This window comes from Phyllostomus hastatus, unplaced genomic scaffold (assembly GCF_019186645.2).
Source record: "Phyllostomus hastatus isolate PE091 unplaced genomic scaffold, TTU_PhHast_1.1 phas_contig_348, whole genome shotgun sequence".
NCBI lineage: Eukaryota > Metazoa > Chordata > Mammalia > Chiroptera > Phyllostomidae > Phyllostomus > Phyllostomus hastatus.
The window spans coordinates 5,513,376-5,527,439 of NW_025333860.1; the positions used below are offsets into that span (position 1 = coordinate 5,513,376).

The following is a 14,064-nucleotide window of genomic DNA, read 5'->3' on the forward strand; positions in this document are numbered from 1 at the left end:
TAAAAATCATTTGTTTCTGTTTGACTGAATCATCCCAGGCTTGAAGTGCCTTAATGGGTTAATTAGCCTTATTGTTGCATTTACTATCTTACACACACTGGTTTGTGGGAAAGTGTTCCTCTTGGCCTTTGCCTTGTTAGAAAAAGGAACACTAGGTCTGTCGCATTAGACTTTGCTCTTGAAGTACATGGCACTATGGCAACATAAAGCTTGAGCAAGCTTAGTTTTTCCTTGATGGAATGCTGCTGGCATAGAACCATCTTTCCCTGTCATTGTATGCTGGCTTTGATTTATTCTGGGCCATACCCCCTTCCAGAGCAGTTCTAGTGTAGTATGGGGTTTAGTAGCATTAGAAAGGGAAGCCTGGTGCCTCTTATAGGAGGAGTTCTGAGAGCTTTACCCTAGCAATCAAGATGTGTGTTTTGATTAACTGAATCCTGCAAATATATCCCTTCTAGCCTAAGTGAAAGAAAAAGAGAATATCTGCTATTATTTATCATCATTCATTTCTCATAAATAACCAAGATTTTCAGTAAGTATTATCTTGTCCTTGAATTAATTCTTTCAATTCTCGTCATAGCTTTTGTTCTTATAGATTATAATGAGAGAGGTATTGACAAGAAAACAAAAAGGACTCAAGATGAGCTTTCATTTTGGTTCTTAAACTTCAAGATCAACACTGGAGAGCATTATGCTAAGTGAAATAAGCCAGACAGTGAAAGACAAATACCATATGATCTCACCTATAAGTGGAACCTAATCAACAAAACAAAGAAGCAAGCAAAATAGAACCAGAGATATTGAAATAAAAAACAAACTGGCAGTAACCAGAGGGGCAGGGGGAGCAAGGTGACAGGGAAAAGAAAGGGAAGGTTCATAAACGAACATGTATAAAGGACTCCTGGACAAAGACAAAGTGGAGAAGGATTGAGGGTGGGAGGTGAGGGTGGATGGCATGGAGGAAAGTGGTGGTGGGAAAATGGAGACAACTGTACTTGAACAACAATAAAAAAAAGAATTTTTTTTTTGGTTTAGATTTTATTTATTTATTTTTAGAGAGTGGGGAAGAGAGGAGGGAAGAGAAGGAGAGAAACATCAATGTGTGGTTGCCTCTCACATGGCCCCCACTGGGGATCTGGCCTGCAACCCAGGGATGTGCCCTGACTGGGAATTGAACCAGCAACCCTTTGATTTGCAGCCTGTGCTCAATAATCCACTGAGCTACACTAACCAGGGCAGGAAAAAAAATACTTCCTTTTTTTAAGATTAAAAAAAAAGATTTTATTTATTTATTTTTAGAGAGGGAAGGGAGGGAGAAAGAGAGAGAGAAACATCAATGTGCGATTGCTGGGGGCTATGGGCTGCAACCCAGGCATGTGCCCTGACTGGGAATCGAACCTGCAATGCTTTGGTTCACAGCCTGTGCTCAATCCACTGAGCTATGCCAGCCAGGGTGAATTTTTTAAAAATTTAAGTTATTCATCATAAGTGACTAATTTGATTTCTGGATCAAAACATTAGTGATTACTGTGCATCTATCATTGATAGATGGATCAAATTTTAGCATATTGATAAAATCATGGTGTAAGGTTTCCACTACAAGGGCAGATCAAGGGTTATAATACATTTTCTGAAGTCAACCCTTCTTGTGACCTACAAAATAAACATAAAACTGTATAATTCTGTTTGGGGTAGGAGTGCAGTTGAAGTAAATTACCATTGTTCAAACAAGAACTCAAGTTCTAAATTCACCATTTACTAACTGTGAGATCAATTTAACTTTTATAGACATCAGTTTCCTCTGTAAAATGAATATATTGTCAAAAATCCTTCATATGGTCATTGTGAAATTAAATGAAATAATTCACGTAAAGTGCTTAGCTCTATACCCAGGGTATGGTGAGAAATGGATGGTAGCTAATGCATTGAGCATGTTATCACTAAGAGTAATAATATTATTATAGTAAGAGAACATAAATTCAGCACATGTTTAGGCAAGTAAGACTTTAACAGGAACCAATTGCAGAATATTTGAGACGCTATAGTTTCTAAAAACTATCCTTATTCTATTTTTAGATCCAGTTCAATTATCACCTTTGCCTTCCTATGAAGTACCAATATTATTTTTGCCCCATGTAATTCTTGCTTTCTAAATTAAAACTTCTTTTTATTTATTTATGAGAGAGAGGAAAGGAGGGAGAGAGAGAGTGAAATATCGACTGGTTGTTCCACTTAGTTATCCATTCATTGGCTGATTCTCCCATGTGCCCTGACCAGGGATCAAACCCACAACCTTTGGTGTATCAGGATGGCACTCTAACCAACTGAGCTACCTGGCCAGGGCCACCTCTTATAATTCTTTGTTATTCATACTATTTGAGGAATAACTTGATAAATGAATAATCTTCTAGTCTTTCCTAAGTCTCAGGGCCTAATAATATCAAGATATATTACTCCTTTATGTCACATTACAATGTAGATCAGGTAGAGAGTGGGGATGATTCTTTGTTCCATTTAGTTCCATTTGGCTATTCAGGGATCCATGAGTGGCCTGGCCATCTTCTAGAACCCTGGAGTCCTCCATTAGATATTTTGCACTGGGTTATTAGGAGGGAAGAAAACTTGTTGAGGATTCTGAAGGATATCTTATTTCATTGGCCAGAAGTCACATTGCCCAATCTAATTGCAGGGAATGTTTTAAAGTGTAATTTAGTGGTCTGTTTGGGAGGAAAAATAATGCATTGCTGAACACAGCATTATCTCTGCCCTACCAATCAACCAAACACTTCCACCAACAAAACTAAGTTAATTATCTAAAGATTCGCTGAGGAACTCCTATCTACAAAATTTATTGCACATAATTTTATAAAGGTATATATCTCATATTACAAATACTCTGTCAACAGGGGTTGGAGTCTAGGAAGGCTTTATACTACCTTTTGATATGTTTAGCTTTATAGGAATTCTCTGGGTAACTTTTTGGGGAGCATTTATCCTGCTTCATTTCTACTTAAAGCTTGTATATGTGAAAGTAGATTATATCATCAAATGAGCATTTTCCTTGCTTTTATCATCTTGTGTCATTATCCCAACATTCTTTTATTATAGCTGTTATTGAGAACATACTTTCAGATTTAGCATGGAGATTAACTGTGAAATAAGTAAATAGTGAATTGTTTTGTTAGAATGAAGTCTAAAAGTCAATGCTTTTAAGAGTTTTTTATTGTAAACTGCTATTTCTAAATGACTATAATACTCAAAAAACAGCAGATTGATAACTTTAGATTTAAATTTTTTTTCTATAAAAAACTGCTGTGATGGTAAATTCTATGCTCAGTGCACACTTTACTGTGATACTCCAAAATATGACTTTTTCTGAAGTTAGGCTTTACTGATGAGAGAGTTGCTTATATTACAACTCATTTAGTACATGAGTTCCCAGGCACTCTCCAAAAGACAGACCTGTAATGTTTTCATGATCATGTTTATTCACCAGGGTTCAGGAAATAGTTCAGATGTCCTGCTTATTTTACACTTTACAAACCAGCTGCAAACAAGAGCAACTAGCACTTAGCACTCACATTAATACCAATAATCTGTTTGAGGCTAGCTGTGTGTATGAATGGTTTGATTTCCACTAAGAATATGTTTAAAATTTTGAAAGGAATACATATTTAAATTATTTTTTCATAATTAATATACATATATGAAATTAGTCATATATTTTGATATTTTATTAAAAATCAAACTATTCCTTATTATTCATGTTTAACTAAAAGATATTTTGCAGTCTCATTAAGATACATCATTAAGAATGACATTTTAGTAATTGACTTAAATACTGATATTTAGATGATTATATATTCATGTGCATACTTCTGTTTTTAGTGATTATAACACTAAATAATTTTGACATAAAATATTTATTGTTTTCCAAGTGCATTTTTAGTGCATGCCATTTTTCATATAATTACCTGTTTGCAAATTAAAAGATTATAGAATTCAAAACACTATCATAAGTTTTGTTTCCATGCTATTCTAACCAACTCTACCTTTATTAAATAAATAAATGTAGAAAAATGAATATTCATAAATACATTAGTTTTTTTTAATTGCAAATGAACATTATTTAATTGAATAATTCTGTGACAGAAAAGTGTTTGCAAGTATGCATTTTATAAAAGTGAAAAATGTCATTTTTACTATTTTATTAAGTAGAAATAAATTACTAAGCATGTAGTCATGTGAAAATAAATGTAAAATATCTATGACTAAAATATTCAGTCAGTTAGGTATTATGTATTATAAGCCCAATTATCTTGCATTATCTATCTTTGCATATAGACTTTCATTTATTATATTGTTTGGGTTATATAAATAATTTTCTTTATATTTTAAATAATTATTGATAAAGATTAGGGAGCATTTATGGGGAAAATAATTTAAGTTATATTAACTTTTACACAAGTATTCTAAAACTTTCATTTTATTTACTCTAGTGAATGCGAACCTCTAGAAATATTTCTAAGTTTACAGTCTATTTGGACATACAAATTAGTGAGTATTCATATTAAAAATTATTACCTTGAGTGCTGCATATTCTTCATGAGATTTCATATACTCTATTAGGTATTAAAAGTGTTTAAGTGCTAAATAATTCATTATTTTGTTTCTTTTGTCTTAAATTGGTATTACAAAATTTATGCTTGTATCACTAAACTCTTAGGTTATTTATAGAACATAGACATTTTAACCTAAGGTTTTGTACTTATTTGACAAAAATAATTTTAGTCCTATGGTAGTTAAGTAGAAATTGTTTAGCAGTTGCAGTTGTAATGTAGGTGCTAATTATAATTCATTGGCAAATTATTTAAAATTTTATGTAAGTTGGCTTTACAAAAATTTCTTCTAAAACAGTTGTTATATTTCCCCATGTTTCTTGCATCATGTGTTTTGAATTTAGCATCTGACATGTTTTTTCAACTACCAGTTTATAACGAAAACATGTAGATACTCGAGGGAATGTGTTAAAAGCTAAAATTCTATGATCCTTGAAAGGTAAATGACGGTGCTGAGATTGTCACTTCTGGATAAGAAATATTTCACCTGTTTATCTATCTAAACAAACACAAATAAGATAATTAGGATCTTAATGCATGATTTAAAAAACAACCTATGGCTTTGATTAGGTCAAAACCCATTTTTTTAAAAATTTTTCTTTGCTTCCACAAATGAGTAAAAGATGGATTGACCTTAAAACATCAAATGCCTTTGAGTAATTACAGCAAATCTATTTTATATTTTGAAATTTGAAGGTAAAATTAACGCTTGGTTTTCAAACATTCATATATGTTATGCACTTAAGTATATTTTATATACATATACACATAAATACACATGCATACACATAATCATGTAATTATTGTATGCCTAATTATTCAAAAAAGTTTACCTCACTATATTTTATTCTTCTTAAAACTAATATATATCAGAATTGCTAAACTGTAACTGTGAAAAACCAGTCACAACCAAAGTTAACTGAATTTCTTGTAAGATCACACTTGTTTATATTTAAAATAAGTTCTCAGCATCATAGTAAACTGTTAATTGACTTGTAAATTTAGCTTTGTATGTAGATTAGGAAATTATAAAAGACATTTTAATGTGAATTCTTAAAACTATTTTGATATCCCAAAAACAGAAACTTTAATATAATCATACTTTCTTGCTGAATTGAAAACATCTTTAAATTCTAGTCACATGGCTTACTATTAAATTAATATGATTATACTCTCTTGTTTACTTACTAGAAAAGTAATTGTTTAATGAAACATGTCACTTGTTTACCATGTAGTGTTTCAGAAATGCTAGTTCAAAAGATAGAATAAGGATTTATATCAAACATTTCAATCTGACAAGTAAATTACATTTCTTCCACCATAAAGAGGTAAGCAGAAAACTGTAGCAGTGATGAAAAGACATAGTCTTATTACTCAGAGATATGATATGCATCAGTCTACCAAAATATGACCTTTTCTGCTTTCAAATTTAAGACAAAGTCTCTACAACCAGTAAGATAAGGATTTGCCTTCACTTTTAGTATTTTAAATACTACATTCAAATTATCATTTCTTTCTATTAGTCAACTCAGAGTTCAAAAAATAATGCTATAGGTTTTAATGTGAAAATCTGGGTAAAATGAAATCTATAGGCATTGTACACATATGAAAAAATATGTCTCAGTAAATGCCAACACGAGAATAAAACATATAAAATGTCTCCCATTTTCCAAAGCAGAATTGTTATTTTGTACATTTTATTGTTTATATTTTCTTAACTAGGATTTGTTGTGATTGCTCCTTTTCTTGTTAAAGCAATTACCATTGTGCTTACTATAGTAAAAGGCATTCTCCCAACTTTTTGGTTAAACTAGTACAATAAAAAAAGTAACAATATAATTACATGCGGAAAGTAAAAAAATTTTTGATTCTCAAATTTCAAGAAAGTTTGTATAGTTTTCTAAAGTGTTATGGCACTAGAATGCAGGGTTTGCATTTTGGTTATATTTGATATAACTAAAGTATAATATTTGTCTTTGAGATAATATTTCTGATTTTGATTTTCCCATAGGAATGAAAAGATATGAAAAAACTAAAAGATTACCAATTGTTATGCATGTTCATCAGAACATGGCAAATTGACTGTGGTATGTCAAAATATGAAGAAACTAATTTTCTGTTATTTACTCAAAGTTCAGCTTTATGAACTTGTTAAATATTTTCAAAGGTGCTGAAATATTGCCTTTTTAGTCTGTGAATTATAAGCTAACTATAAACATCTATTTCCTTATCTCCTAACTGATTCTTTGTACATCCCTCTGTTAATTTTAAAAATTATTATTATAGGAAGGTTTATATTAGCTAATATTTATTGAGCGACCATTATATATGAGACACTTTATGTAAATTTTCTCTTTGGATTAATTTGGTCACCTCTCCATACATGACACAATGTTATGCTCACAATAAATTTACATTATTGAGTAGATTAAAATTATGTATGGAAGCAAAATGATGAACTGGCCTGTTATAATTAAGTTAATGAAAGTGGGTGTTAAAGTGTGGTAAAACCAATCTGGTATTATTTTATTTTGGCAGTTATATTTTTTTCACTCCTCAGTGAACCACAAAGAAAGAAGATGGGTATGAGTTTTACAGGGGTGAAATAGGTTGTCTGTCAGTTAGGTTTAGGCGACAGTCTGTCTGCAAGCCGTAAGATGATCTGCAGAGCACTAGAGGGAAGCAGGCAGGATTCCTGGCTTGCAAGAATAGATATTGATCTACCTTAGCCACCTAAACAATGCCTCACCTGTTTGCCTTGTCCATACCTTATTTTACGCAGTCTAATGCTTGTTTTGTTTGACTTTTCTTTTATTTCTCTGGATCTGAGCTTTGATACACTTTGGGAAGTACATAAACACAGTGTTGTACTTGAACATCACCATACTTTTGAGTCCTCTGGTGGTTTAGGACCACCCCTCCCTCTTGAATAGCTCTGTTATTGAAAATTATGAGCCAGAGTGAAATTACTAGGCTTCATATAGAAGTGGTTGATCCAGCAGCCTAGTGTCCAATAACACCGAACGTGAGATGCTACTAATTATGGCCCTATAGATCTCATTTAAAATTTCTTAAATTTCAACTTGCAAAAGGATTTGTTATTATTAATTCATTTTTCCCAGCAGATAGGTGAAAAATAAGTTACTATAGTATTTAGAATTCTATTCCACTTACCTTGGAGCACAACTATGTTACCTATGTACTGCCTCAAGCACTAATGAAATACAAAAGTACATTCAGCTTCCCAGTAAAGTATAATATAAATATTTATCAGCACTTATTATTAGTTTGCCATTTCCTGCTGACAGCTATTCCAATTTTGCCAGCAGGCACTGGATTTCAAAGTTGTATTATGTTTTGAACAAATAGTGACAAACAAAAATTATCTTAAAATAAATGAGCAAGATTTCTTTGTGGGGGGGGGGACAAAACCTCTTCCAATGTTAAATGAATATTTCTTTCAAGTTCTGACACATAATATTATTTAATTTGCATATTGTATATTTCACCCTAACTGGAAAACAATTAAGTTAACAAGGAACTAAACAATATGCACTCAGAGACATTTTAACATTATTGGTTCTTTGATTATGAGTGTTTCAACTTTTTGCTGTTCCAGAGCAGCTTGATCCTAATACTTTTAATGATAAAGGAGGACTCTGGTTTTCAAATGATACCATTTAAAGACTAGCAAAGAACAAAAGCAACTTGTTTTAGAACTTCAAATGAAAATGTTTACATAAAACTGCTTTTTCTGTGCTATCAAGAAATACCATAACACTTAGCAATTAACGACATCTAAAAATACTTAAAAATGTCTTGGGCCCTGACTGGTGGGGCTCAGTTGTTTCGTCATTGTCCCCAAAAGCAAAAGTTCACCATTCCATTCCCAGTCAGGGCACACGCCTGGGCTGCACGTTTGCTCATGGATGAAAGAAAGACAACTAATAGATGTTTCTCTCCCCATCTTTCTCCCTCTCTTTCTCTCTCTCTAAAAATGAATAAATGAAATCTTTAAAAATATATATATATATTGGCTTTAAACTGGTATAACTTCCTAAAAACCTTATATCAGTGATAATCACTTCTCTGCAACCACCATCCACTTTTTTGACCCACTCTTACTTTATTATGTTCAGTTGGGTAAAGTACCACCTTTGTTAAATCAAACCCTTCATTTGTTCAACATTTGTTCCCTTGCAATTGAATGTGACTAAAGAGAAAGAATATAAAACACTGCTAACTGACCTCACCTTAAATTTAAGATCACTTCCCTTTTAAAAATTTTTTAAAGATTTTATATGCTTAATTTTAGAGAGAGAGGAAGAGGGGGAGGGAAAGGGGGAGAAGCATCAATGTGTGAGAGAAACAACTGGTTGCCTTTCCCATGCCCCTAAGTGGGGGACCTGACCTGAAACCCAGGTATGTGCCTGAACAAGAGTAGAACTGGCAACTTTTGAATTTGGGATTATGCCCAACACACTGAACTATAACAGTCAGGGCTAGGGTCGCTTTTCTCAAGCTTCTCCTTAATACTGTCTACCAATCATATTACATTTTTCTACTTGATTTATGAGTCGTGGGTGACTTTTTAAGTCTTCTCTTCAAATTTCTAATACTTCTTGCTTCCTCCTCATATTGCGCTATTGACAATGATTTCTCCTCCACTAAGAAAACAGAAGAGAATTTCCATGAACTATCTCTATGTCTGTTGACCTAACTATATTATGCAAATTTACTTTAGACTTTATTACCTTATTCTTAGAGAAGGCTGGCCCTCTACTTGTGTAGTATATTCTATCCTTCTCCCACCCATTCTATGATGTGGGTCTATAAATTCTATCTTCTCTTTCCTGTGCCACATATACTGTATTTCCCTCTACCCTGGATGCTTCATATCAGCACACACACATGCTACTATTTATCGCATTTCTAAAAAACTCACTTTGGCTCCACTTCCCCTTCTGGCTCATTCCCTCTAAAACCTTTCCTCTTCTGTTGTTCCTTTTAAGAGAAAACTTAAAGAGTTTTTACATATGGTTTCCAATTTCTCCCTATTTTTAAATCCATTCCAAACAGATTTTTATCACTAGAACTCCACTTAAACTGCTGTTACCAAGGTCCTCCATGAACTCCATGTAGCTAAATCCAATGGTTGATTCTCAGGCCTTATCATACTTGAATTCTCATTAACATTTGATAAACTTGATCACTGTCTCCTTAAAATACTTTATTTATTTGGCTACCAGGACAACAGATTTAGTGCTGTAGTGTTTTATGTTTGCTTTGTTTTCCTGCCTTTGGATATTCCATCTCACATTTTTTTTCCTTTCAATTTCCCTGACTTCTAAAGGTTGCAGTGCCTAGTTAGTACTCACATGAATTCTCTTTTCTATCCTTAATAATTACTTTGTTGTACTCATTTATTCTCAAGACTTTAACCACCATTGATATACTGGTATAATATGTAAGTATATATTTAATATTATAGTATAAAGTATACAAATATGTTACATAAAATATATGTATGTGCACAATATAAAATATAATGTACAAACACAAATATATGATGTAAAATTAATATATACATGATCAGTTTAGATTTCTTTTGTGACTTTCATTATTTACAACTACCCACAAGATACACACATTTGGCTAGCAAATAAACATCTTAAATTCAACATGTTCAAAAGTAGTCTGATAGTCTTCCACAACTTGCTTTTTTGGCCAGTCTTTTTCTTTTCAGGGAAAGGCTACTCCATTCTTCCAATTACACAAACCAAAATTCCTTAGAACTGTTTTTGGCTGTTACCTTTTATTTCACAGATAACATTCAATTTGTCAGAAATTTACATTGGTGCTATTTTCAAAATGTTTCCAAAATTCACCTGCTCCTTGCTACCCTCATTGCCACAACACAGGTCCAAGCCATTCATCATATTTCATCTGGTTTGTTTTTTTTTTACCATAGCTTCTGCTTCTGCCCTTGTCTCTCCTTAGTTTTTATATAATTAGTAGCAAGGAAATGTCCAAATACAACTCAGGTAATCTCAGTTTTCTGTTCATTCTCCTACTGTTTTTTTTTTTTCTTTCTTTCTTTTTTTAATTTTACTCAGGCTAAAAGCCAATATCCTCACAGAGATATACATGGTCCTACATGATCTGTGCTCTTCTTTACCTGTCTGACTTCAAGTCCATTCACTCTCTTCCTTCATCATTTTGTCTGGCCATTTTAGCTTCCTAATTGTTTCTCAAAGATTAAATAAATAAATAAACACAAAACAAAAACTGCTCTTGTCACAGGACCTTCCCATTTTCTGTTCCTCTGCTGGGAAAGCTTCTCCTCCCCCAGCCAGACACATATATAACAAATGGCTCACTCATCACTTCCTTTATGCAGATTTCTGTGAGTCCCTTGTAGACTACACTATCAAAAATTCCAACCCTTCTTCTACAATTCCTATGACTCTTCCCTGTTTTATTTTTCTCCTTAGCATTTAACTACCATACTATATATTTTACTCATTTTGTTTATTGTTTGTCTTTTCCAGTATAATTCAAGCTCCATGGTGCTAGTAATTTTTTGTCTTTTGCATCTTATTTTGTCTATGACAAATCTCCAGTGTTTATAATGTGGCCTAAGATGTTCAGTATCGTTTAATGAATAGATGAATGAATGAAGGAAGGAAGGAAGGAAGATTTTCTTGTGTAAAGAAAATATATTATTAAATTTCAATTTTTGGTAATTATTTCCAAATTGTATGGTGTCTGCTGAATTGAGAAAACAATAATTAATGGTGTATTTTCATCTTGGATTTTTCTGATCTGTTCTATCAAATCTGCCATGCACTAGTTAATTTCAAAGGCTCTGATATCAGGATGCAATAATTTCATCTTCTTATATATCTTAGATTTCCCAATTGAGAGAGGATATTAGTTGGTGGCTTTTTATAAAATACATTATGGATAAATGAGAGTAATTTAAATTTAACTATTTTGGTATGTTTAAAATTACAATCAGAAGGAATGTGTAATGATCACTTTCCTCTCTGGACCTTTGTACCTAATTTTCTCTTGACCAGTATACTTTTCCTCCTTTTTCAACTCTCCAAATGCTGTCCTTGAAGTCTCAGCTCAGAAGTCACTTTCTTTCTTTCCTTCTTTTTTTTAAAACTAAAGATGGGACTGCCTTTATTTTTTTTTAAGATTTTATTTATTTATTTTTAGAGAGGGGAGGGAGGGAGAAAGAGAGAGAGAGAGAAACATCAATGTGCGATTGCTGGGGGCCATGGCCTGCAACCCAGGTATGTGCCCTGACTGGGAATCGAACCTGCAATGCCTGGTTCACAGCCCACACTCAATCCACTGAGCTACGCCAGCCAGGGCTAGAAGTCATTTTCTTAATAAGGTTGTCTCTTTACCACTTCCGTCTCTGGAGAATAGGTTAAGTGCTATATTTATCTCCATCCTGACACCTCACATTGGTGAAAATATCTGTTTATTTTTCAGTGTCTTATAATAGACTTTAAACTTATCAAAGACAAGGCTTTTCTGCTATTTTGTTTTATACACACATTCAGTGACCAAGATATAACAAACATTTGTTAGGGGTCTGTTATGCTAGGTACTCCTGCCCAGCAAAGATGTGACTTGGTTAAATTGAGACTCTTGAGAAAATAAAGCAAGGCTGTATCTGCTTTGTTCTTTGTTGCATTCGGTGTCTGTGAATGATAAGTATTTGATACATGGATGTTAGGTAAATGCAATTTTTATAGTAAAATAAGAACAAATATAGTCACACAAATACATTGCTTCCAACTGTCTATAATTATAAGACTCAACAGTGTTTCAAGAAACATCCCCTGATAAATACATTCTGTTAAGATAGAACAAGCACATCACAATAACATAGGTTTCTGGTAGTCTCCTTCATAAAATTCTTTATTATTATTATTTTTTAAGATTCTAGTGTCTTTTTCAAAGCCTGAGAATGTCTTTCATGACAAATATTTATCTAGGATGTTTTAAGGAACATTTTTTTTGCAAAAGCCAATTTGCAGAAGGCTGGTTTGTAAAGTTGGTTTCTTTGTCCTCTATAGTATTAGTAGACAAGTTTTTATTTTGTCATTATAAATATTTATGAAAATAAAAATGTCCAATTTTTCTCTATTTGCAGAGAGTGGAGGAGACAGAGTACAGAATGCAGAGAAGTGGAGGAACACTCAGAATTTCTTTTTACCAACTTTATGTTATTGGCATAATATGAAAACAAGTATCACTCAATTGCATGAATTGAATTTGCTCTTGTTCTACTCTCAAGTGCAAGATAATTGCCAGGTGAATCAACATCCCTCCCCAAACCTACACAAATACACACACACATACATGTGCATGCACATGATAACTTTTATTTCCTAGAAGCCTAAGTAAATGTTAGGTTAAAAGAATATTCTGGCTCAGTGCACTCTCTACCTGCTGCCAGGCCTTGCTGTTTTGTTTTTCTCTGCTTCCAGACCCTCTGCTGTGACCATGCTCTGTCAGATCCTCAGTCAGGCCAAGAAGTATTCAAGTTTGATCCCACTCTTTGTATGTATTGGAGCCGGAGATACTGGCACAGTGCTGTATGTCACACACCTGGCATTGTCCACACACCTGGTATCTATGGGGACAAAAAGAATAACCCCAAAACCCCAGAACAAGCTGAGCCCCAATGAGCAATATAAGTTCCACTCAGTGAATGCAGATTACAGCAAACTGAAGAAAGAAGGTCCAGACTTCTAAATGAAAATTTTCACTATAAAGCTGCTTAGAATGAAGGTCTTCCAGAAGCCAGCTGCACAATTTCCCATTCACCCAGGAAATATTTCCCCTTCAAATGCACAAAATCATGTTGATGTATTCTGTTGGGGTTTACACTGATTAACAAATGTTTGAAACTTGAACAACAAAACAAAACAGAAAAGAATATTCTGACCCACAGATTTGGAGAAAATAACTATAAATCACATAAATGATAATGGACATGTATCTGGAATATATAAAAAAGTATTAGACCTTAATAATAAAAAGGAACCCATTTAAAACTGAACAAAATATTTGAGTAGATAATTTTCTAAAAAAGATATTCAAATGGTCAATAACCACATGAATATATGCCCAATAGCATTAGTCATTAGGAAAATGCAAATCAGGACCACAAGGAGATACAACTTCATAGCCAGGAGGATGATAAGAATAAAAAGATGAACAATAGTGTTAACAAGGATATGTAGAAATTGGAGCTCTCAAACATTGCTGGTGGGATTGCAAAATGGTGCAGCCATTTTGTAAAACAATTTAGCAATTCTTCAAAATAAACACAGTCACCAGATGACTCAGCAATTCTACTCCTCCGTATATACTCCAAACAAGTAAAAACATGTTCATTCAAAAAATTGTATACAAA

General features: G+C 33.0%; 1 protein-coding gene across 1 annotated transcript; it reads left to right on the plus strand.

The window, feature by feature from the left end:
- The first annotated feature begins 13,148 nt into the window (after positions 1 to 13,148).
- On the plus strand, positions 13,149 to 13,400 carry LOC123820504 (cytochrome c oxidase subunit NDUFA4-like). The gene has a single exon (XM_045841273.1). The coding sequence runs from the start codon at positions 13,149 to 13,151 to the stop codon at positions 13,398 to 13,400; it is 252 nt and encodes an 83-aa protein (XP_045697229.1).
- The last annotated feature ends 664 nt before the right edge of the window (positions 13,401 to 14,064 follow it).